We start from the raw sequence: 23624 nt of genomic DNA on the forward strand, positions 1-23624 counted from the left end.
ACATAAACAAGCATGCCATCTGATCAGGTTTTATCTTCTTCCTTACAGGGATAAAATGGGCTTGCTTGTTGAACCTGCAGATAATGGTCCATATACCATCATTCCCTGTCGGCGTTCTTGGAAGATCAAAGATAAAATCCATAGCAATGCTTTCCCATGGCTTATCCGGAATCGGCACTCTACCACTTTAATTGTCGCATCAATACCACGATGCCCTACATACAGTGGGACATGACTTTCTACCATGACCTTATGTCGCAATGGCCTAGTGACACAAAGTCTGCCATGCATCATTATAAAATCATCTCTCAGGAGGTAGTGCTCATGATGTTGCCCCTCTTGCAACTGTTCAAAAATCCTTGCAAAGTCTTCATCGGTAGCATATTGTTCCTTCATGTCATCAAGCTCATGATGATAAGAATTGACACAACTGAAATTTAGGGCTTTTTTGATAACACGTCAGCCACAACATTCTTCTTGCCTTCCACATGCATAATCTGGAGGTGGAACATAGAAAAAATGTTTGCCCATCGCATATGCTTTTCGGATAGCTTTGACTGTGTCAAGAAGTATCGCAAGGTCTGATGATCTGTCTGGATAACAAAATCAGCACCTAACAGGTAGTGCTTCCAGCTAGAAAGCGCACGAATCACAGCCAATAACTCTTTCTCATAGATTTGCATGGTCTTTTCTGGCCCTTGCAAGATTCTGCTCTCATAAGCTACTACTACCCAACCATCTTGCATTAGCACTGCTCCGATGCTATTGCCACACGCGTCACAATGGACCACAAATGACTTCCTGAGATCTGGTAAAACAATCACGAGAACTTATGGGACATGCCAAGCAAGGTTGAGCAAATAGGTATCCCAAAACCTCTGGCAGTAGTCATCCAAAGTGTCTTTCTAGGTCATTCTCATATGATGCCAAGCGGTGATGACATCTTCTTCATATTCTTTTCGTTATCCAGGCAAAAGTGAAAACTTGCTTGAACTTTATCCACTTCTTAGGAGCTTCTATGCGCAACAACAGAGTAGACCACCATGTCTGTGCGTTTCTTTCAAGTAAGATGCCGCATTTAGCACCTTACAGCATTCCGAGAAAAAACCTCCCGAGAAGGCGACTTCAAACTGCTGTATGAATTCAAGGGCTCAATGGGTGTCCTGGTAGCCTGAAAACGCATCAAACTTGACTGCTTGACCCCCATCCTTGAACTCCTTGGTCTTCTTTTCCTTTGGCTCACTGTCTGAAATGTCAACAGAGGATGACGTCTCCTCCTCTGAACTGCTAGATGGCTCCCTGTGACTTCTAGACTCTTTCAAAAATCTACTTTTCTTGCTTTTCTTCCGCTTGTTCTCATCCTCTCTCGAAGTAGAGAGCGATGAACTATCGGAACTCTCTGATAACGAAGAAAAATTTGGGTCATCCTCGAAACGAGCACGATTCTTGGATCTTCTTAACACCTCGATAGTCGACTTCTGGCCCAAATAATTGGGGAAATCCGTTGATTCCGTCTTCTTCCGAGAATGCTTGTTCTCTTGTTCCGCTTGTTCTCATCCTCTCTCGAAGTAGAGAGCGATGAACTATCGGAACTCTCTGATAACGAAGAAAAATTTGGGTCATCCTCGAAACGAGCACGATTCTTGGATCTTCTTAACACCTCGATAGTCGACTTCTGGCCCAAATAATTGGGGAAATCCGTTGATTCCGTCTTCTTCCGAGAATGCTTTAAGCTTTTTATCAATTGGTTTGTCTTCTTTTCAAGAGCTTTGTCAAACTCTTTCTGCAAGTACACTTCCCGCTTTTCTGCACTCGATTTTTCTTTTTGCTTCATTACCCTCTTGAGAGGAGAATCGACGGCCTCTCGCCATCTCGAGTGAATCCCATCAAGCGGGTAATCCTTCACGTGATTCACATACTTCGGGTCTTGGAGTACTTAATTAATCTTTTCATACACATGTCAACTTGCGCACGTTGTCGAGATTCTTTGCAGGCAAGTTGCCAAAATCTCAGTTGGTTTCTTTTGTTCCCACGTTGGGACTCAGCTTTTCTTCATCTCCCCGTAGACCAAAGGTCGGAGGGGTGTCATCTTTGTCAAATTCTCTGCGAGAACCCATGTGTGTTGTAGAGAGGATCGGATCCTCCGTAGAAGAAGGATCGTTCTGAGCTCTGATACCAATGTTACACGCTTGGACACTGCAAGCGAGAAATCAATAGCCACACACGAAAAATGTCTACAAATAACTAAACTTGACTAGAGAGAGAGAGAGAGAGAGAGAGAGAGAGAGAGAGAGAGAGAGAGAGAGAGAGAGAGTTGATACGGCACGGTAAAGTTCCAAGCAAGGAATCAAGATGCACTAGCCACACAGACTGGTTCCCCTTTCAATACCTCTTTATTATTGTTTCGCAAAGGTGCAACTCCCAAGGGTCCAGCACTTTCTGAGACTCTGCGTCCAATGCTCTCTTAAGAGTGGCCCTCTAGGCACTTATAAACGAACATGGGATGCCCAAAAGCATAGCCCCAAGAGCACTTGCTATAAAAGCACTTGGCACCAAAAGCATCTACTTCCAAAAGCTTGTGCAAAAACCTGCCAAAACAGCTAGCGCAAATCGTGAAAATCCATGCAGCAGCCCAACGTGGCAGCTCAACGCAATTTACGGAAATCAGCCCTAGAGTTCAACTTTTGGTAATTTTAGGTTTTAGGCCCCGCAGTCGGTGCTCCATAAGTCAGTAGGCTTAGGTTTATTGAAACTCTAACCCCCTTCCGGTTTTAGGCCCCTCAGCCACACTTTTTGATTCAGTCCTTCAAGGTTCTTTAGTCTAGTGTGAAATGTTGAACAAGGGGGTGAAATACAATGTGAAATGTTGGATCAGGATGCAAAGTCCAATGTAAAATGTTGGACCAGCATGAACATGAAATGTTGAGCTAGTATCTATGTTGATAGCATCTGTGTTAATGAATTCATTATGGTGTGTAGGCCATACTGTGTAGTAATGCATTGGCATGATGATTGATATACATGCTTGACTACTAAAATTCGGTGTAATTGTCCAATTCTAAGGGGAGGGAATGTCTTTTTTTAAGGGGAGGGAATGTCACCAATTTTGGTCATTGCAAGGCTGATCTACAACTATCACCGATTTGGCCCATGGCCATGGACAATTCTAAATATCTACAAGTGTTGGATGCATTGATATGCTAGTTGATTTTGCAAGAATCACTAGAGAAGCTGCAAAAGAGTTATACGAGGTTTTGCTGCTTGTAAAGCTAGAGGTGCTTGACCTGTGCAAGGGGCCCTGGAGAAGGGAAGCTGGCAGAGCATGCACGCGATCCATAGCCTAGCAAAGGATGCATAGAAAGGAGGAAGGCTATTGGCACCTAGCATCCGAGCAAGGCATGCAAGGCAGGTGGACACTTGGATGGCTCATGCAAGTTAACAGGAGTCTATGCATGGCAACGCATGGCAGGTAGCCTTCCATGAACTGGAGTCCATGCAAGTTAATTGGAGTCCACGCATGGCAAGTAACAGTCCATGCAAGTCAACTGGAGTCCATGCATGGCAGGTAGCAGTCCATGCATGGTAGGTAGCAATACATGCAAGGCAACTGGAGTGCATGCATGTGAGGCTGCAATTCAAGGATAGCAAGTACCAGGCAACCCTAGTGAGGGCCAATTCAAGCATAGCAAGATGCAGGAGACCCTAGTGAAGGGCGATTCAAGCATGGCAAGTGCATGGAAGCCCCAAAAGCTGCGATTTTCAGCCAAGGCACCTACACACACAAGTGGGGAACCGGCCGCTTGTCCAAAACAGCGGCTCAGACAGAAGAGGAAAGTGTATACATTTAGCACTTGGACTCTGTGTAAACACACACATACGTACACACATTGGCTTGCTTCACTACTTTTTGGACTAGAAATATGTCAGACGGAGGGGGGCAAAGCATTTGGTATGACCGAGTGCAAACCTATCCCTTCTCCTGTGGATCCCAACCAGAAGTTGTCATATGTATGCCCTCTCAGATGTTGCAAATGCTACAAAGTATCAAAAGCAGGTCAATTCTCTTTGGGTGTTGAACACCCGGTTTAACATCATTATCCCGGGGGGACTTCTCAATTCATTTATGCAGAGACCGACCAAGTCATATATGGAGCACGCTCTTCAGATATTGTGGTATATGACACAGTCCAAGTCGTTAGGCATATAGTATGAAGTTAGCCGTACACACTTCAAGATCTTCTTCGAGAATGGAGTGATTTAGATTGAGAAGGTGATCCAGACGGACAACGGTCGACTACAAGTTACACCTTTTCATTTGGCTCAGACAAAGAAGCCTAGAGTTGCCTTATCATCCACAGAGGCCAAGTATAAGATTATTTGCAGTGCTACACGCTAGTCAATGTGGTTAAAGAAGCTACTTTTGGAGTTTGGCTTGCCGCAATAGACGGCCACGATCTACTCTGACAACCAAAATTGTATAGCCATTGCGAGAAACCCGATTTTTCATGCTCGGACCAAGCATATAGAGATACAGCACCATTTTCTTTGTGAGAAAACCATGGATGGCTCTATTTGACTAGAGTACTCTCCTACGTCAGATAATAGCCCTGCTAATATCTTCAACAAACCTCTACCACAGGCAACATTATCCCTTCATGCCAGGTCCCTTGGATTGGAGGAGACGAGAAGGGGTGTCAAGGGTTAAATCTTTTGTCGAGTGGTAGCTCCAGTATCTCTAAGGAGCAATCTAGGTAGTGAGGGCTGTTTTGTGGCTGTGCCCTGCTGTAAAATAGATAGCCATACCTTCTGAGCAATACCACTTATGGGTTAAGTACCCAGTAGGCTGGGATGATGCAAAACCCTTGTTCCTAGGGTTTCTTGGGGTCAGAGTCTCTAATTATCTGCATTTTTCCCTTCTATGCCCAAACCAGATTTGGTCCCATGGGCCAATTTATTATCAATTGAGATGAGGCGCCATAATTATTGGGCACCCCAGTGCTTTAATTTTTCAGCTAAGAGTAAGGCAAATCTAGGAGTCCCTATATAGAGACCCCACCCCCTTGTACTTCATTCATCATGTCATTTGCATATATAGCTAGTGTTTTGGGTCTACTACTCTCTTTAGCGATTTCTCTCTCCTCTCACTAGCGTTTTTAGTCGCCTGCAATCTCTCCTCTCTAGCGTTTTTACTTGCAATCTTCCTTTCTCTCACTAGCGCTTCACTCTCTTGCTGCCCCATCCCCCTTTTGCACTGTTTGCTTGCAGGTGTTGCACCCGAGGCCCATACAGTGGGCGATTGACACGTCGCGGACTATGCGGAGGAGTTCAGTCATGGTAGATCCGAGATCTACCGGCTGCCCAGTCTCAAGAGGAGGTTTGCTAGTAGTAGTTGACTTGATCATCATCGATTCACCTTTTTTGTTGTACCTTCGATGCATCTAGCAATAAGGCCTCTAACCATCCACATAAAGATGAGGCCAGACCATCATCCCACCTGGCCCAATCAATGTAAGTCCACTCTCCACACTGCCCTGGTCCTTGACAAATGCTTTTCAGATCAAATGCTGCCTCTCAATGTCCTCCATACATCTCGGACTCTGCAGAAACAATGTTGGACCCATAGTCAACCATATACACGGCACGCAGCGCATGAAAAGGGAGCGTGCACTGAAAGGCATTGAGAAACTCCTTCAAAAATGATGCGGCCAAACAATTTCCAAAACTAAGCCACCCTAGAAGGTTAAACACACAAAAGTGGTCTTTCGGAAGCTCTTCACAGCACTACCACTGAGGTCCGCAAAACGCCAAAACAGTCTGAGAAGTTCCTCACAAGTTTTAATATTTCTTGCAGCTCACAAACATATAACATAAAATACATATGCACCAAAACAAATTGTAAAAGCTGATCCAGAGCACCAAAATCCCTGTTTCAACTCAACAGCTGTGAAGCCAGAAAAGGTGCTACAAGTAACACAAGTCCTGAATGTGATATCAAAGAGACTAAATATTTTATCAAGTTTCTTCTGCAATACTATTGAACCCTTGAGTGTAAGGTTTATCTCCACTCATACTTTCAGTCCTCCAGGCAGCAGGTGTAAGTGGAAACAGTAGGTGCTGGAAAACTGAGGCAATCCTCATAAATCCAAACTTGCATGCACACCAAGCTTGACATGCTGGAGAATAATAATTCAAATTGACAATACCTGACTGGCATAATATAAAGGTGGTCCAGCTCCAGTCAAAGCGGCATGAATCAATAGCTGAGGAGGGTATTGTCCAGCCCCTGAGACACCAGCTGCCACTGTCTGCTGACCAATTGTTTGCAATTCTGGAATCATTGTGTAGTACTCTGAGGACAAAATTCTGCTGAGCCTTTCCCTCAACTGAGAGTCTGAACTATCAATTAAGAAGCCCCTTACAAAACATCAATAGACAAATGGTTGATACAGCAACAAAAACACAACTAGCAACATGCACTAAAGGGTATGCTTTAACAGTAGGCAGAAGTGCATTCCTGAAAACAAATGTGATTACATTGGATATCCTAAGTTTTTTTTATAAGCTAATAAGCAAAATATTAAGAGGCCTAGCCCGCAGCCTTCAAAGTGGCAGCGGAAGCCGCACAAGAATGACACAGCATAGCGTATATCTGCCTTTGCGTGGAAGTCCCAAAACTACGGAGTGCAAAGACGCTTGGGAAAAAAGACTAGGCGATAAGAGGCCGTTGGTGAAGGAGAGTGCAGGTGGACAATGGAGAGGAGAGACCACACACACTAATTGGGAGTACCACATCGAAAGATGATGGAATGGATGCCGATGATTTTGGAGGCACACCACAGGGGTTTCCAGTGCCTTGGCTTCTATGAGCTGCTACAGGAGGCACCTTACATCGGATACTTTATATTTTGGTAGCTAGCACTGGTCTTTATGGTTCCGCATTTAACACATTTGTGTAGGCTTCCTATAGACAGACAGAGCTTCTTCACCACATCATGATTGAATATCTACTATCTTATCTTTTGATATCCTATGGTTGTATGGGTATTTTCCCCATGGTCTCATTGTATATTTCCCCATATTTCTTGTTTATAATTTTCAAAATTCCCAAAATACCATTGTGCTATTTCTTACAAGTAATTCCTCCGATTTTTCCAAAGATAATATACAAATTCATAAACACATATTTACAAAGTCGTTAGCCAAAGATAATCATCCACATACCAAAAAACAGTAGCATTTGCGTGTGTTAATATCGAGCTATTTTATCTCTGGAGTTCATAATACCAACAAGAGTGCTATGTATAGAAAATTTGTAAAACATTACTAATGTTTCCATGTTTTTAATATCGCAAGGGGTAGATTGAGAATTCTGGAAAATTTCAAGGGTACACTGGGAATTTTAGTCCAAACTTGCTCAAGAATTTTACAGGGGTATTTCGTGAATTTCCACAAATTTGAGGGATATTTTGGTAATTTTTCCTTTTTTCTTTTTCGACCCTAGGGGTTTTCGATCGTTCTGATTCCAATTCCAGTGTCCGTTTCTACAAATTCTAAATGGATTTGTGAGAAATAAATTGCACTATTAAATCCTGCAAAGTGCTCAAAATAGCATTTACATGTAACCAATACTTAGCCTTCTCCAAAATATGAGTCGCTTGATCAGCAGACAACATTCGTGCATTCATTGGATACTTTTACACATGAAGACCTACTGCTCAAGCATTTCCAAAACAACACTCAATGCAAGCCATCATGCATTTCTTATTGTGTGTATCTAAGGTAGATTCCATCCTTTCCATACACTTGTATCCATCTATATCTCTCTTCCGATAAGGTAAGAGGATATTGTCCTTCATGCTTTTCAAGCATGTCAACGGCCATGCATACTTCTCCACTTAGGGATAGAAGTATGTCTAATCAATCACGGTTCTGTAGACACAAGAACAAATGTCCAATTATGTAATCTTTCAATCGGAAAGACAGCATATATAATGTTAGGTGCAGCGGAATGAATGTTTGCGCTTTGCTCAAGATGAGTGCTCCGGACTGTGCTCAAGGTTCCTTTTGTTCTTATGGAAGGGAGAGCCATCCGTTATTAATGAGAGAATGCTATGATCACAAACAAAGTGAATGGACACTGTTCGTGCAAGTGCATGAGACTGAGAGATAGAGAGAGAAGAGAATACGACACCAGAGACGTTGTAAAACCCTCCTCCGAAGGCCCCACTCTCGTCGGCGAGAATGGTCTACTTATGATTGCACAGACCGGTACAAACTGAGTGCATGTGACTGATGCAAGTCTAGGCTATGTCGACGATGACGACGGGGATGGCGACACCGACCTAAGGGCTAAAATCTGCAATCTTTTATCTGCTGTCCAAAAATGCTATGGGCTGAAATCTGCAGCAAGTCCAAAACGCTGATTTTGGGGCTGCTTTCTGATGATCTTTGTCGCTGAAAATCTGCAAGTCTTAGGGCTGAAAACTGAGGTTCTTAAGGCTGAAAACTGACGGTCTTTCCGGGCTAAATTTGCAGGTTATTACATTGCTGAAAACGCTGCACTGTTGTGGCTGAAAACGCTGCAAAACTGCAAACGCTGTGGTCTACAAAAACGTTAGTGGAAGGGATATTAAAAAACGCTAGCTGATGGGGGGATTCTGTGGCGATGGTGTCCTGATGCAAAAACGCAAGACTGATGCAGTGGATGGCAAAGGTGCTTGATGAAGAAAACGCTAGAGGGATGAGTCTTGCTTGGAGGGAAAGTCCACCAAGTTCTTGCTTGAGAAGTTGCATGTTGAGCTTGGCTCTTGTTGCCTCTTCTGCCAAATAGTGCTAGTCTAAGTTTGCTTATATACAAACTTACTCAATTTATCCTACCTACTTTTCAACAAAAGTCACTTAAAAATAATAAGTGAAAAATGTCAAAAATAGGTAAAATAGGCTAAATGCACTGGAAAATTCCTCGGGTGGAATCTGATGGATTCTGATGGGAATATTGATGATCATGCTGTGTGCAACCAGAGGATATGCATCTACACTAAGTGACTGGGCATGCACGGTCTACGAATAGACTCACAAAAGTGCCAGATCACTTCTAAATCTAGACTGACTAGACTGACTGAACCCTAATCATGCTGTAGCTTGTCCACGAGCACATAGGATTGGATGTGTCACGTGACATCCCCTCCTTTTCAAAGTGAGGTACTGGTACCGAACTGTATGGCGTCGAGGGAGATCGCCAATAGCATCCGGAATCTTGGAAGGGACTCTTTGCCGGCCCACTCTGATGTGTGGGTCGTGCGGTACTTGAACTTCATAAAGGTCTACAACGCTTGCTTCTTTGGGCCGCGCAGAAAGCGACACAAAGTCTTTTGTGGCTCCTTCAATGCTTCTTCTTCGTCTAGAGTCATGCTTCTTTCTTCTTCAAGAATCTCCATGGCTGAAAATTCCTGAAACCATTTCCAACACAAAACCATGAACATACCTATTCCATGTAAAGTGAGTGGAAAAAATCTTGTCGTCCTAATAGACGGTGCATGCAATGTAGATGAACAAATAGACGGAGTGCCAAACCGTTCACCACACACACGCGAACAATGAGATCGAATCTTTCGCTTAGGATCTAGAGCAATCAACTGTGGCAATTCACAACCGAAATGCCCATGCTTGGTGCTCATACTTTCATGTGCTCTTTCAGATATTGTGTCATGCCAAGGAAGAGACATGGAAAGTGACTTCCTTACATACATACTTTTCAGCTTTTCGTGAAAAATCCGCATACATTCGAGCTCATCAATCAGTGAAACGTGCTCATCGTACAATATGGCATGCCTAATAAAAGGGATCACATAAAGACGCTGACTAAAATATAGGAAACGATCACGAATGAAACACTCGAACAATGCGTGCGTATCAATCATGCGAACACATAATACTTCCTGTAAGGGTTCTTTGGACCTAGCCTCGAGAGCCAAGATCGGCTCTTCCTGAGGGGGTTCTTTGGACCTTGACTCGAGAGCCAAGATCGATCCTTCGTGATTGATCGAATCTGCAATGAGGTTAGCTACGCTAGAAAAAGCATCCACTAACATATCATCCTTGTGAACAATCACATCATCTTCATGCAACTCATCATGCTTGTGAGAAATCACATCTTGATAATGCAAATCATCATGCTCGTGAGGAATCACACCTTGATCATGCAAATCATCCTCCTTATCATTATCATCCAAATCATCATGCTTATCATTGTCATTCAATTCATCATGCTTCTCACAATCATGCAAAATCCTGTGTGTCTTGCTTTGGAGAAGAAGAGACTGAGAGAGTCTCCTTTTCCCGAATCTCTTGCATATGTGCCTACACTTGAGAAAAGAGTCGCAACATCTCTTGCATTCTTGCTTTGTTCTCGCAATCAAATCTTGCTTGACTTTCTTTTTCTTCCAAGTCATACTGACGCTCTATGACTGCCACTTCTTCTTCGTAGTCACGATCTATGGCTGCCATTTCTTCTTCGTAGGCCTTTCTTTCCGCTTCTCTTTCTTCGTGTTCTAACTTTCTTTCCAGAAACAACTGGTCCAAATCCTCCATAGGAGTTAGCGCAATCCTTGACGTTGTTGGGGAGGGGGGAGGGTCGGAAAAACCCTAGTGGGGAAAATTCTTCTTCGCCTCTCTCATGCTCATCACCTCCAAGCGAAGTATCCATTCCGCTTTGAGTGATGACCATCCATTGAAGTCTTGGGTTCTTGTGGGTTCTTGTGGTCTTGGGTTCTTAAGTTCACAAGGAACTTGGGTTCTTGGGGGTCTTGAGGTTCTTGAGGTTTTCTTTCGCTTGCAATCTGTGTTTCAGAAGGATCTTCTCTTCACCCGAGTTCTGCTCCGGGCACACCCCTTGGCGGCCTTGCGCTCACACCAACGTTCCACCTCACGTCAATTGGTCGGCCGCTATGTGCACGGTCCGCTCTCAATGAGTGAAAAGAGACACAAGGGGAGGCTGGACAAGCCCTTCTTTCTTGGGATTCATGTCACTCTTCAAAAACACGATTAGGAATCAAGACGCCCAAGCGAACTTGGGTTCGTGCGACCTCAACAAGCAAAAAAAATTCTTGTGATTCTTGTGGTTCTTTCCTTGAGTGATACAGAACACTGTCAAAGCTCTAATACCAATGTTAGGTGCAGCGGAATGAATGTTTGCGCTTTGCTCAAGATGAGTGCTCCGGACTGTGCTCAAGGTTCCTTTTGTTCTTATGGAAGGGAGAGCCTTCCGTTCTTAATGAGAGAATGCTATGATCACAAACAAAGTGAATGGACACTGTGCATGCAAGTGTATGAGACTGAGAGATAGAGAGATTGTAAAACCCTCCTCCAAAGGCCCCACTCTCGTCGGCGACAGTGGTCTACTTATGATTGCACAAACTGGTACAAACTGAGTGCATGTGATTGATGCAAGTCTAGGCTATGTCGACGATGACGACGGGGATGGCGACACCGACCTAAGGGCTGAAATCTGCAATCTTTTATCTGCTGTCCAAAAACGCTATGAGCTGAATCTGCGGCAAGTCCAAAACGCTGATTTTGGGGCTGCTTTCTGATGATCTTTGTCGCTGAAAATCTGCAAGTCTTAGGGCTGAAAACTGAGGTTCTTAAGGCTGAAAACTGACGGTCTTTCCGGGCTGAATATGCTACTTTCTTAGGGCTGAATTTGCACGTTATTCATTGCTGAAAACGCTGCACTGCTGTGGCTGAAAACGCTACAAAACTGCAAACGCTGTGGTCTGCAAAAACGCTAGTGGTAGGGATATTAAAAAACGCTAGCTGAAGGGGGGGATTCTGTGGCGATGGTGTCCTGATGCAAAAACGCCAGACTGATGCAATGGATGGCGAAGGTGCTTGATGAAGAAAACGCTAGAGGGATGAATCTTGCTTGGAGGGCAAGTAGACCAAGTTCTTGCTTGAGAAGTTGCTTGCTGAGCTTAGCTCCTGTTGCCTCTTCTGCCAAATAGTGCTATTCTAAGTTTTCTTATATACAAACTTACTCAATTTGCCTTACCTTCTTTCCAACAAAAGTCACTTAAAAATAATAAGTGAAAAATGTCAAAAATAGGTAAAATAGGCTAAATGCACTGGAAAATTCCCCGGATATAATCTGATGGATTCTGATGGGAATACTAATGATCATGCTGTGTGCAACCAGAGGATATGCATCTACACTAAGTGACTGGGCATGCACGGTCTACGAATAGACTCACAAAAGTGCCATATCACCTCTAAATCTGGACTGACTTGACTGACTGAACCCTGATCATGTTGTAGCTTGTCCACGGACACATAGGGTTGGATGTGTCACGTGACATATAATCTTTCATAATTTATTTGATATGTGGATTTCGTATATAAAGCTGGATGAAAAATATCGTGAGGATGATGAAAATGAGATGAAGAAGATGAGGAGGATGACAGACTCCTATCGGTGTGGCTCTCAATCTCCATGAGCAAGGACAAAAACTCTATCCAAGTCGGGCGACAAGTCTTTTGTGAGGTTATCATGAGAGTAAACAACTCTGAAGGTAAAGATCCACTCGATCGGGAGGGTAGATGTGACAAGTTGATGACGTGGCAGTAATTGTACGGACACCCGCTAAGATTGTGTAAGGGACTGATGACGTGGCAGCTATACGGACCCCCGCAATTTGCATTGGCTGATGACGTGGCACTATTGTACGGAATTCCGCAATCTACGTTGCTGGTTTGGAAAAGTTTTAGCGCTGGCTTTTGAGTGCAAATGCTTTTCAGTTTAAGTGCTTTTGGACTTCATACATTTGGGACTCTACTTTTGGAAACCCTTGTAAGTTTATAAGTGCCCACAGGCTACTCTTCTGAGTTCATCTGGACGCAGAGTCTTGGAGAGAGTCGGACCTTCGAGAGTTGTACCTTGTCAAATCAATAATAAAGAAATAACAAAAGGGGCGCCAATCTTTGGGGCCAACGCGTCTTGGCTCAAAACTCTACCACGCCATGTCATCTTCTCTCTCTTCTATTTTCAAGTTGTTTTGTAGTACTTAAGTGTGAAGTTTGCACTTATCTTTGTGTTTCCGTCCGATCCCTCGTCAAAAATGATTACAATGGTATCAGAGCTCCAGGCGTGTGCTTTTTTGAAAGCATACCGGTCCTACCAAAGAGGAGAGAAGCAAGAAGAAGCTTCCAAAATTTACAGATTTTTTTTTATCAGAGAATCTTCGTGTCCTTACCTCGGGCTTAATAGCAACTCCCACCCTTAATCCATCGTGCATCAGTCGAGCTCCCGTCTCATCGCTCTGTCTTAAGGTGCATAAGCCATAAAGAACCTATGATCCTATTGACATGGACACAGAACAGAGAGATTCTACAAAACTTATCTATTTTTTTCTCTTTTTCAGGAGAAACCCGATCATACATCAACCTACAGATGGATTATGGAGTGGGATGAAGAAGAAACGAGGAGAGAACCAAGAAAAGGAGAAAAGGCAGTTCGTTTTTGCCCTAAAAAACATGCTTTTGACGCTTTTCTGTGTTGTAGAGACCTCTAATAATCTCTTCAATGGTTGAGAATTTGGATATGCAACGTAAGCAAAAGTTGATCCTCTTGACAAGCCCACGCATTGACGCAAAAGGATGTTGATTCTGACAATCTTGAATGATTAGAATTTTCAACAAAAATTTAGGGTTTTTGCAGAAAATTTCAACCTTTGTAAAATTAATAAATTTAGAAGCTCTTGCTATTTGTGTACAGATTGCAAGTGTACGATATCACATTATGAAGAAAGAACTGATGTTCACTGGCATTACTGCTCCTTCCCACAAGAGAAACCCAAATCCTCGATCCTCCGTCCAAGATTCCCAACAACCACGAACTAGCACAATGGCCGACACATCTACTAGATGGCTAACTCCTAAAGAGATAGCACAACCAAACAGCACGAAGGTGTTACAAATGTGACCTTCACGGTCATATTGCTTGGGACTGCCCAGAAAGCCCCAATAACAAAAGACCCTCCACACATAAAAAAATAGGAAATAAGAAGTCGCGACCTTCAATTGGATTGATTTTTTACTTGATAGGTGTTCCTACCGTACGAGTGATCATTCCTTCTATACTCCAGCACTGTCGTGTGCGAGTAATCATTCCATATGTACTCTAGCACTGTCGAGTGCGAGTAATCATTTTCGGAGATCCCAATCCATCACTAAGTTCATACTGCACAGAGCCGTCCAATCATTCAGTTCTAGCTCTGTGGCCATCTCATCCCGCAAGAACTCTTGATGCGCTGACGACAGTTTCATTGAATCAATCGTGATTCAAAATTAATGATTCGATATCAGGTTCATTCATGAGTTGTCATTGATCTAAAATCATCATCATCTCATTCTTGATCCTGTTATGTGTTCACAAATAACAAGATCTTCCATAAAACATTAGTTTCATATTAAATCAAAATCATCTTCAAAAAGTCCTATTTCATTCATAAAATTCATGATTCTTATCGTTGTCATGTTCATTCTGGAGCTATCATTGCTCCAAATTCGTCATCCATTATCATCGATTTCACATGTTATTTGCACAAATCTAGCAAGTTCTTCCATAAGCATTTGTCTCTACATAAATCAGAATCATCTTCGGAAATTCCTATTTCAAAGTTCTTCATTCACACACTTAGTTCATACTGAACACACTGTTTCAATCATCTAGTCATATCATCCATCCAGAAGTCTTTATGCACCTAAATCCCTATGTAGCCACCTCATCCCGCAGGTACTCTTGATGCGCTCATCGCAGTATCCAGTCATCTCATTTATATGGGAATCTTGATGCACTAGAATCATTCAACACGCGTCATCATCCATTCATTCATTCTTATCTTGAATCAACGGATCCATTCTTGAGCTTCCGTTGCTCCCGATCTCACGATATCATCCTCGATTTCATCTGCAAAACAGGCAAGGAGATGGCTCACCTCCCTTCCAAAGAGTGGATGTCCCGCTCCATGCTTCCCAATCCATACAGGTTCGAGTTCCTCGTTCCTATTTCCGGTTATCTGTCACAAAAAAACAGATTGTAAGTACATCAATATTTTCACTGTCCTTTCCAGTACAGTACATCAATATCCCTTTCACTGTCCTTTCCAGTATCTGGTTCATCTTTTGGTCAACACTTTTGTTCCAGCTCTTCTTGCGAGTAAAGCTTCCGCTTTTCTACACTCGTCTGTCCTTTCAGCTTCCACCCCATCTTGAGAGGAGACTCAATGGCCTCACGCCACCTCGAGTGAATCTCATCAATCGGGTAATTCTTCAGGTGTTTCGCAAATCTCGGGTTTTTGGGATACTTGGTCAATCTTTTCACACATGTGTCAACCTGCAGTTGACGCTTACTTCGCTTTGGCAAACTTCTCTGCCAAAAATTCGCCCAAATCTTCATTCTTTTCTTCGGCTCCCGCGGCGGATTTCAACTTTTCTTTGCCTTTCCGCTGAGAGGTGTTATCTCTGTCAGATTCTCCACAAGAACCCATGTGTAATCTGGGATTCTTTATGGCTTATGCCTTGTAAGACAGAGCGATGAAGATGGGAGCGCGCCCGATGCGTGATGAAGTAAGGGTGGGAGTGGCTAATAAGTTCAAGGTCGGGACACGAAGATTCTTCAATAATAATTTCCAAAGTGTCCAATTTCCCTGTCTGCTCTTTGATAGGACTGGCATGCTTTGAGAAAAGTACACGCTTTGATGCTCTGATACAACTGTCACAAGCTTGGGCACCCCAGGCAGAGAATCTGACACGACACAAGGGAAAATCACTCAAAATACTTCACAACTTTAAAACTTGAGTCGACACAGCCCGGCGTAGTTCCGTGCCAAGAGGTATTGGCCCAAAAACCTGGCGTCCCTTTCAGTATTTCTTTATTATATTAATGTTTGAGCAAAGTATAACTCCAGAATGCTCTTAGACTCTGCCCTGGAGAGTGAGGGCCCTAAGGCTCCTTTCATTCTTACAAAGGATGCCAAAAGCAGAGCCCGAAAAGCAATAAACTCAAAAGCAAGAAGTCCCAAAAGCTATTGGTCAAAAAGCTACCCCAAAAAGCCAGCACCGCAATTTGCGGAATTCAATACAACAGCCAGCGCTTTTTGCGGAGCTACCACGTCATCAGCCTGTCAGCGCAATTTGCGGACGTCCGTGGTGCCATGTCAATAGGCTGTCAACGTTGTATGCGGACAGTCCATACAATCACGTCAATAGCTTGTCCGTACAATGTGTCCCAACAATATTGCCACCTCATCATTTTGTGTCACCATCCAATTGAAGCACAAAACAAAGAGTTGGTATTGAACTTCAATGTCACGTGCACATCTAACCCTATCTGCATGTGGACAAGCTAACTCCTACTTCTAGGGATTAGGACAACCTAGAAAGTGTTCTAGCACCCTTGTGAGCCTGTACACAACACATGCATGTCCAGGCACTTAGATTAGTTGCATACCCTCTGATTGCACATGAGCACAGCCAATGTCTGCTACATGTAGGCATTTGGAAGAGTTCCCATACATTTGCATTAGTACCCAGCTTAGGTATTTATCTGCATGTGAATCACCTATTATTAGTAGTTTAACAACTTACTAATAAGTGACATTTTTGCATCATTTTAGAAATCTTGGGATTTTTGCCTGACCCAACTTTTATCCCATCTAGGGGTCACTTCTAAACCATAAGTCAATACCCGTAGTACAAGTACGGGTACCTACAGTACCTCAGCACCTCTGGCGTTTTCGCAACAGATCAGGCAGCATTTTCAGCCATTAGTAGCAGATCGCATCGCCATCAGTTGTCACCACAAGCATCAGATCAGCCAACCTTTTTGGTTTTCAAGCCAAGACAGTAGATCAACCAACGTCTTCATATGCAACCCTTAAATCAGCCAGCGTTTTCAGTTTTCAGCCCATCGACAACGGCGATAGCAGATCAGCCCATAGCCTCGTCGCAGTTGCAGATCCCAGCCACAATTCTTAGCGTTTTGCATTTTCAGCCCTTAGCCTCGCAGATCCAAGCATCTACCGCAAGATCCCATCAGCATCTCAGCATCTAGAACCATTGTATTAGCATTTGTGCAATCTAAAGCAAATACCTCTCTAGCGATAGAGAGGGGGGCCCTTGGAGGGGGGTTTGGGACCCCATCTCGTGTTAGTCTTCTCTCTCTCTCTCTCTCTCTCTCTCTCTCTCTCTCTCTCTCAACCTTCACTCAAAGTATCCTCTCTCTCTCTAGTCTTTGCACATCTCTCATGAAGTAATAGGAACTCTCATTCAATAAAAGGAACCTTGAGTACGCACCGAGCACTCATCCCGAGCATTCCAAGGAGGAAAAGTACGTAGTGTACGACGTGGTTCAAATACGTACGAAACGCACTTCCAAATTGAACCACATTTCAAGTACATAATAGGTATGTACCATTCGTAAAAAAACCACATTATATTGAAATTAAGTTCAAAGACCTTGCAAAATTTAGACTCATAAACAAACTAACATTACAATGCTAAAAATGAACATATTGGGCATCAAACTCAAATGACTCTAGCCTCAATGATAAGTCATAAAACCAACTTCAACTACAAGCATAATGTCTATGGCATTAGCCACAAGTCAACACTATATATGCCATACAAATTGAATCAAAACAATGAAACACAATAAAAGTCTGCTAGCCTCAAAGTCTGTGTCACATGCTGAAGTTGAATCATCGGAAGAGAGCATGCCCCCATCATCAAGGACCAATATTGCCCTCTTCATCAAACTCTGGTTCAGCAACAACAATAGCATCTGGTACAAGCACCTCTGCACCGCTAGCCTCCTTAGTCAAATCAGCAATCTCGATGTGGATGAGCTGGACAGCTTCATTTGCTCGCATGTGAAAGGAGCGAATAGGAAGCTTCCCACTGCAAACACTCTCTCAACTCACAGTGTCTAGATCTGGAAGCGTCGGGCGTAGAGGAATGTTGAGAGCTCGTGCACATGATCTGGTCACACGACGATCCACACTCTCAAGCTCTATGCAGCTCTCTGAGAATCGCCTCCTGCTCGTCTCTAATTTGTCGGTCCACCTCCTTTGGTCTAGGATCATCTACCATCTTGAACTGTGTCACATCCACCTGTTGAAGAGTAAAATAAATGGCAGCGAACAGAAGTTATATATGTACTTATGGCATATGCTTGAAAGTTGAGTCCAAAGTCACCAACGCCTAAATCATTTACCTATTTGGGTTGCCCCAAAGATTGGTAACTCCACACGAGCCTCATGTTAGCTCTGCAATACACCAACTTCTCCAATTGAGAAGTACTAAGGCAGAACAAGGAGTGAGAGGTTAGGAAGACCAACTCTCACATAAGAGTGCCACCATGTCAAAGGAAACTTTGTGGCTTCACAACTTCCCTCGTAAAAGAAGCGCCGATGCCGTTCATGTAGTTGGCGATGCCACAAATTGATGACATGGCAGTGCCCGGACACACACACCGGCTAGTGATTGTACAGACAGGCTGACGCAACAGCTATACGGAATCCCGCGATACGCGCAGACTACTGACGTGGCAGCATACGGACCTACTGACATGGCACTGTAAGGATTTCGCAATCTGCGCTATTGCTTTTTACTGGCTGTGTTAGCGATGGCAACTTTTGGGACAGTTTGCTTTTGATTTTGAAAGCTTTTTGGGGCTCTGCTTTTAGCATCTCTTGTAATCTTTATCAGTGACTCTAAGGGCTCACTCTGCAGAGCATCTGGACGCAGAGTCTAAGGCGAGCATCCGCGGTGCAATTGTACTTTCCTCAAAGATTAATATAAAAGCAATACCAAAAGGGGCACCAGTTTTTGGGGCCAGTATCTCTTGGCACAGAACTACACCGGGCCGTGTCGACTCTCTTTTGATCTCTGAATCGTTTTAAAGTGAATCTCTGCTGTGTCACGGTAGAATCTCGACTTGGGGTGTCCAAGATTGTTACAGAGGTATCAAAGCACGGCCGATTTCTCTTCTACCGAGAAATCCGATCCCTTTTCTCGCGACACTTATGGATTCCGACAAGAATCATTCGACCTCTTCTGCAACCGCTGAGGCGGGAGGAGACAACATTAACAGAAGATGAGTACGGGCCACCTCGGCCTACAGAGTATGAACTTCAAGAGATGCAACGTCGACAACAGGTTGACGAGTGCACAAAGCAGATGCTTCGTTTGCAAAAATTTTGTCTCAGCAATCCATCCTTGAAGTGCACACTCAGTGGGGCAGAAGGCCACCGAACCACCAATCAAACCGGCAATCAAGAAACCTCCTTCTACGAGGATGTTTACAGAACAAGAACTTCAAGAGGTGGTTCAGACCCAGATCACTCAACTTTTGGACGAAGCAATTGAAAAAGCGCAAGGGGACTAATTACCCTGGTTATTTGGGTCGTCAATCTTCTTTTGCATCTGCAAGAGAGCAGAAGAAGCGTGTACGCTTTGAAGGACTACCAGTTCTTCTTCTTCCTCTTCTTCTGACAGTTTTTCTAGCTCTTCCAACTCGAGCGAGGAGAGCAAGAAAAAGGCAAAGAAACTCAGATTCCAATCAGTTTCAAAGAGCTCTACGGAGGATTTGACGCTTCAAACTCCGATGACCACATGGTTTATGCAAAGAAGAAGCACTTCTACAAAGCCAACCAATATGACTTCCTCGAAGACGAGCAAGAAAACGAAGGAATTTAAAGAAGGTGGACAGTCGATAAAATTTGAATCCTTTTCTGGATTCCAAGATGCTCCGAGGGCTTTGGCCTTCATCCAACAATTTGACATAGCCTTCTCTGGAGGGCATTACTTAGAGCACTCCAAGATTAGAAGGGCTGCATCTTTTCTCCAAGGAAATTCTTGAACATGGTGGTCCACTCTTCTTCTAAGGAAAGAAGCTCCACTCAAGTGGTTGAAATTCAAAAGGCTCTTTATTTCTTCTTGGCTGACCCGAGAGTACGAACGAGATATACGGACCGCTTGGAACCATCTTCAGATGACCAAAGGAGATTCTTTGGACGCTTATTGCGAGAGATTTTGGGACTCTTTTCTACCAACCTCTTCATTTAAGAAGGTCGCCTTTAAGGAACAGATTGAGCAGTTTTGCTACGGACTCCCTACAGAGATCCGAGACTACTGCCTTGAACAAAAGTCAAATCTATCCAAGAATTAATGGGTCATGAGAAACGGGGTTTCTCGATATATTCGGGGAATTTGACTTACCCCACTGATGAGATCTTGACTCAAAGGACTAGACAGACCTCCAACAATGAAAGTAGAAAGAAAAAGAGCTCCCAAGAAAAGAAGGATACACGACCCCGACTGACTCTTCTAGAAAGGGCTAACTATCTCAAAGAGGGGAAGTGTTTTGGTTACGGGGAACAAGGGCACAGCTCCGCAAAGTGCCCCAAAAAGGCACAGCAAGGACAGACTGAAGACAGGCCAGAGAGTTCTAGAGCACCCGAGGAACATGGCAAAAAAGACAAGATGAAACCAGGACTAGTACCAAATTGCATGGGTACCGATCCAAGCCAGATAGATGAAAGTACAGAACTTTTCCGAGCTTGAGACAAAGTAAAAGATCAACAAGCCCTTATCTTCTTCGATAGAGGAGCCAATGCCAATTTCATTTCACCTGAATTGGCCGCGCGGCTCGAGATTACACCCGACAGGATGGGACCACCAACAGAGACAGTTCTAGCGCCAGACGGGATATAGCCATTACGCCTGTCATTGGCAAACTTTGTTTGCATTGTCAGGGGTATTTAGGGCACGAGGACTTTTACATCATGCTTTTGGAAGGGTGTGACGTCCTCCTAGGAGTCCCTTGGTACCATAAGAACAAACCTGTGGTCGACTATCAGGCCAAGAAAGCAACCTTGACAAATGAAAAGGGTCGAAAAATTGTACTTGATGTAAAACTGAAGGGCAAGTCTATCCCTATTGTATCGGCTTTGGCCATTTCCAAATTAATGAAGTCCGGTCTTTTTGTTTACTCGATCTATTTGAAAGAGTTGAATGATGAACACAGAACGAACATGTCTGAACTTGACAAAGAACACCAAGATTTTCTCCACACACATGCTGATTGTTTCTCTGAGGGCCTGCCAGGCGAGTTGCCCCAATCTCGTCCTGAGGATCACACTATTGATCTGATTCCTGGAAGCACACCACCGATCCAGCCACCTTATCGTGTTAGCCGAGCCCAGAATGAAGAGATCATGAACCAAGTGAAAGACCTTCTTGAAAAGGTCTTATCCAGCCGAGTACTTCACACTACTGCTCTCCGGTGTTGTTGGTATTAAAGAAAGACGGATCTTGGATATCCTCCATAAGCAAATCCAAACAATGTGCAGCACATGGAGTCCACACTACGCCGGGAAACTTTTCCTCCACCATCAATCCCATTGCCTTGCAATTAGCTGCATTATCCGTCACCACCTGCACATACTCCTTGCCAACCTCCTCATCACTTTTTTGATGTGACCAGATATAAACTCAATTGTGATCTTCTCCCTTGCTTTCCCTGAATCCATAGCACACAAGAAATAGGTGCCCAAACAAGAGGACACAAGAATATTAATTATGTGCCGTCTGCGAATGTCAGCCCACCCATCTGAGATAATGGTGCATCCGAACTCCTTCAATCCTGCTTTCACAGGAGTAAGTGCCTTTTCAATTAAGGTCTTTTGCTCGTCTAACATGGTGGTCCGCATCTTGGTGTAGTCAAGACCGGTCCATGTCTCAGTAGGCCCGACCTGTGCAATCACTTTTACCATTCTTTTCCACTGATCTGTGCGCAAAACATTGAAAGATATGTTGCACTCAATAAGAGTACGACATATCTCCATCTCTGCCACCCTCTGATGCTCTTTGACCCAAGCCTGCAAAGAGATGCGACTAGGCAAAGTGGTCTGCTTTGGTGTCTCACATGTACCTCTATCACGTGGCAAGAGGTCATCATCATCGTCGCCAACACGTGCCCCCTTGGCACACACTTCAATAAAGCCTAGACCACACAAAAGGGGCTCGGGAAAATTGTCCGCCAAAATCCGCACGCTAGATTTCCCCCAAAAAAATATTCAATTAGGTAACTTCCAAGACAAGCTCAAGGCTCGTTTTATGCCACCGCAGTACCTTGATCGGTTGAAAGAGGATTGGAGAGGCCTAGCAAAATGGAACTCCCGTTATGTCTTCTTCTAACCGTATTTTTCACATAGGTGTTCAATTGTGTAAGTCGGATGAGGATCGCAAGGAGACTTTCCTCTTTGGCTTGGACAAGTACATCAAATACGACGTGAAAGTCTTACAACCCACTGACTACAATGACGCCGTCAGAATCGCTCAAGCAAGAAATGAAGCACAACAAAGGTAACCCGAAGGAGAACAAGTCAAGTACCCCTCAGAACCAACAAAATGATAAGAACAATGGTAAGAACAACGGTAATTCTTTGATTCTCAATCTTCCACTACACCTAGAGCACAGAATTCTCCACCTAACAATTCTTCGTATTCTCAATCTTCCACTACACCTAGAGCACACAACTCTCCACCTAATAGTGATAATAAAGGAAAGGCTAAAACTCAGGAAATCCCTAAGTTGACACTTTATGAAAAATCTCATCAAGGAATAGTAGGAGGTTGGTTAAGTCTTGAAGAACAAATCGAGTATGGAAAAGAAGGAAGATGTTTTCGGTGTCACACTAAAGGTCACACGAAAAGAGATTGTCCTAAGAAAGCACCCAAAGAACCCACGAAAAAACCCACAGAACCCACATCTTCTGTTAGTGTCAATCTTCCACTACACCTAGAGCACAGAATTCTCCACCTAACAATTCTTCATATTCTCAATCTTCCATTACACCTAGAGCACAAAACTCTCCACCTAACAATGATAATAAAGGAAAGGCTAAAACTTAAGAAATCCCTAAGTTGACACCTTATGAAAAATCTGATCAAGGAATAGTAGGAGGTTGGAAGAACGAATTTAGTATCGAAAAGAAGGAAGATGTTTTCGATGTCACACTAAAGGTCACATGAAAAGAGATTGTCCTAAGAAAGCACCCAAAGAACCCACATCTTCTGTTAGTGTCATAAACGAGCAAACTAATGTGCCCCAAGTTTCTAATGATCATCTAGATGAGTCTCTCATGACGTATTATGGTCATGTGAATGGTCAATGCATTGTGATCTTATTTGATCCAAGCAGTATACATAATGTGATTAGTGATCTTTTGTGAAGAGCGCACGTTTAGAAGCTATTCCAATGGATCCCATTGTGGTCTCTGGATTGCTTCTTGCATACATTCCTCACTTACGCATGAATGTCCTAAAGTAACAGTCTCAGTTCAAAACGTAGGTTTTTGTCTTGAGTTTGTTGTTTCTCCTCTTTCCAGATGTGATGTGATATTTGGCATGAAGTGGTTTCGTGAGTTTGATCCACAAGTTAATTGTACAGAAAACTCTCTCTCTCTCTCTCTCTCTCTCTCTCTCTCTCTCTCTCTATATATATATATTTATTTATTTATTTATTTATTTATTTATTTATTTATTTATTTATTTTTATTTTTTAT

The 23624-nt window shown here is 43.4% G+C and overlaps 1 protein-coding gene across 1 annotated transcript in view; it reads right to left on the reverse strand.

Annotated features, from left to right (window-relative positions):
- The window catches only part of LOC147448052 (uncharacterized), a 58953-nt gene that overhangs the window by 14327 nt on the left and 21002 nt on the right, over positions 1 to 23624 (reverse strand). Inside the window, exon 2 of the mRNA XM_086523938.1 lies at positions 6204 to 6391. Coding sequence (XP_086380064.1) covers positions 6204 to 6391 — 188 coding nt within the window. The remainder of the gene's footprint in view (positions 1 to 6203; positions 6392 to 23624) is intronic.

The sequence above is a fragment of the Adiantum capillus-veneris genome, chromosome 11 (assembly GCF_014529385.1).
Source record: "Adiantum capillus-veneris isolate H3 chromosome 11, ASM1452938v2, whole genome shotgun sequence".
NCBI lineage: Eukaryota > Viridiplantae > Streptophyta > Polypodiopsida > Polypodiales > Pteridaceae > Adiantum > Adiantum capillus-veneris.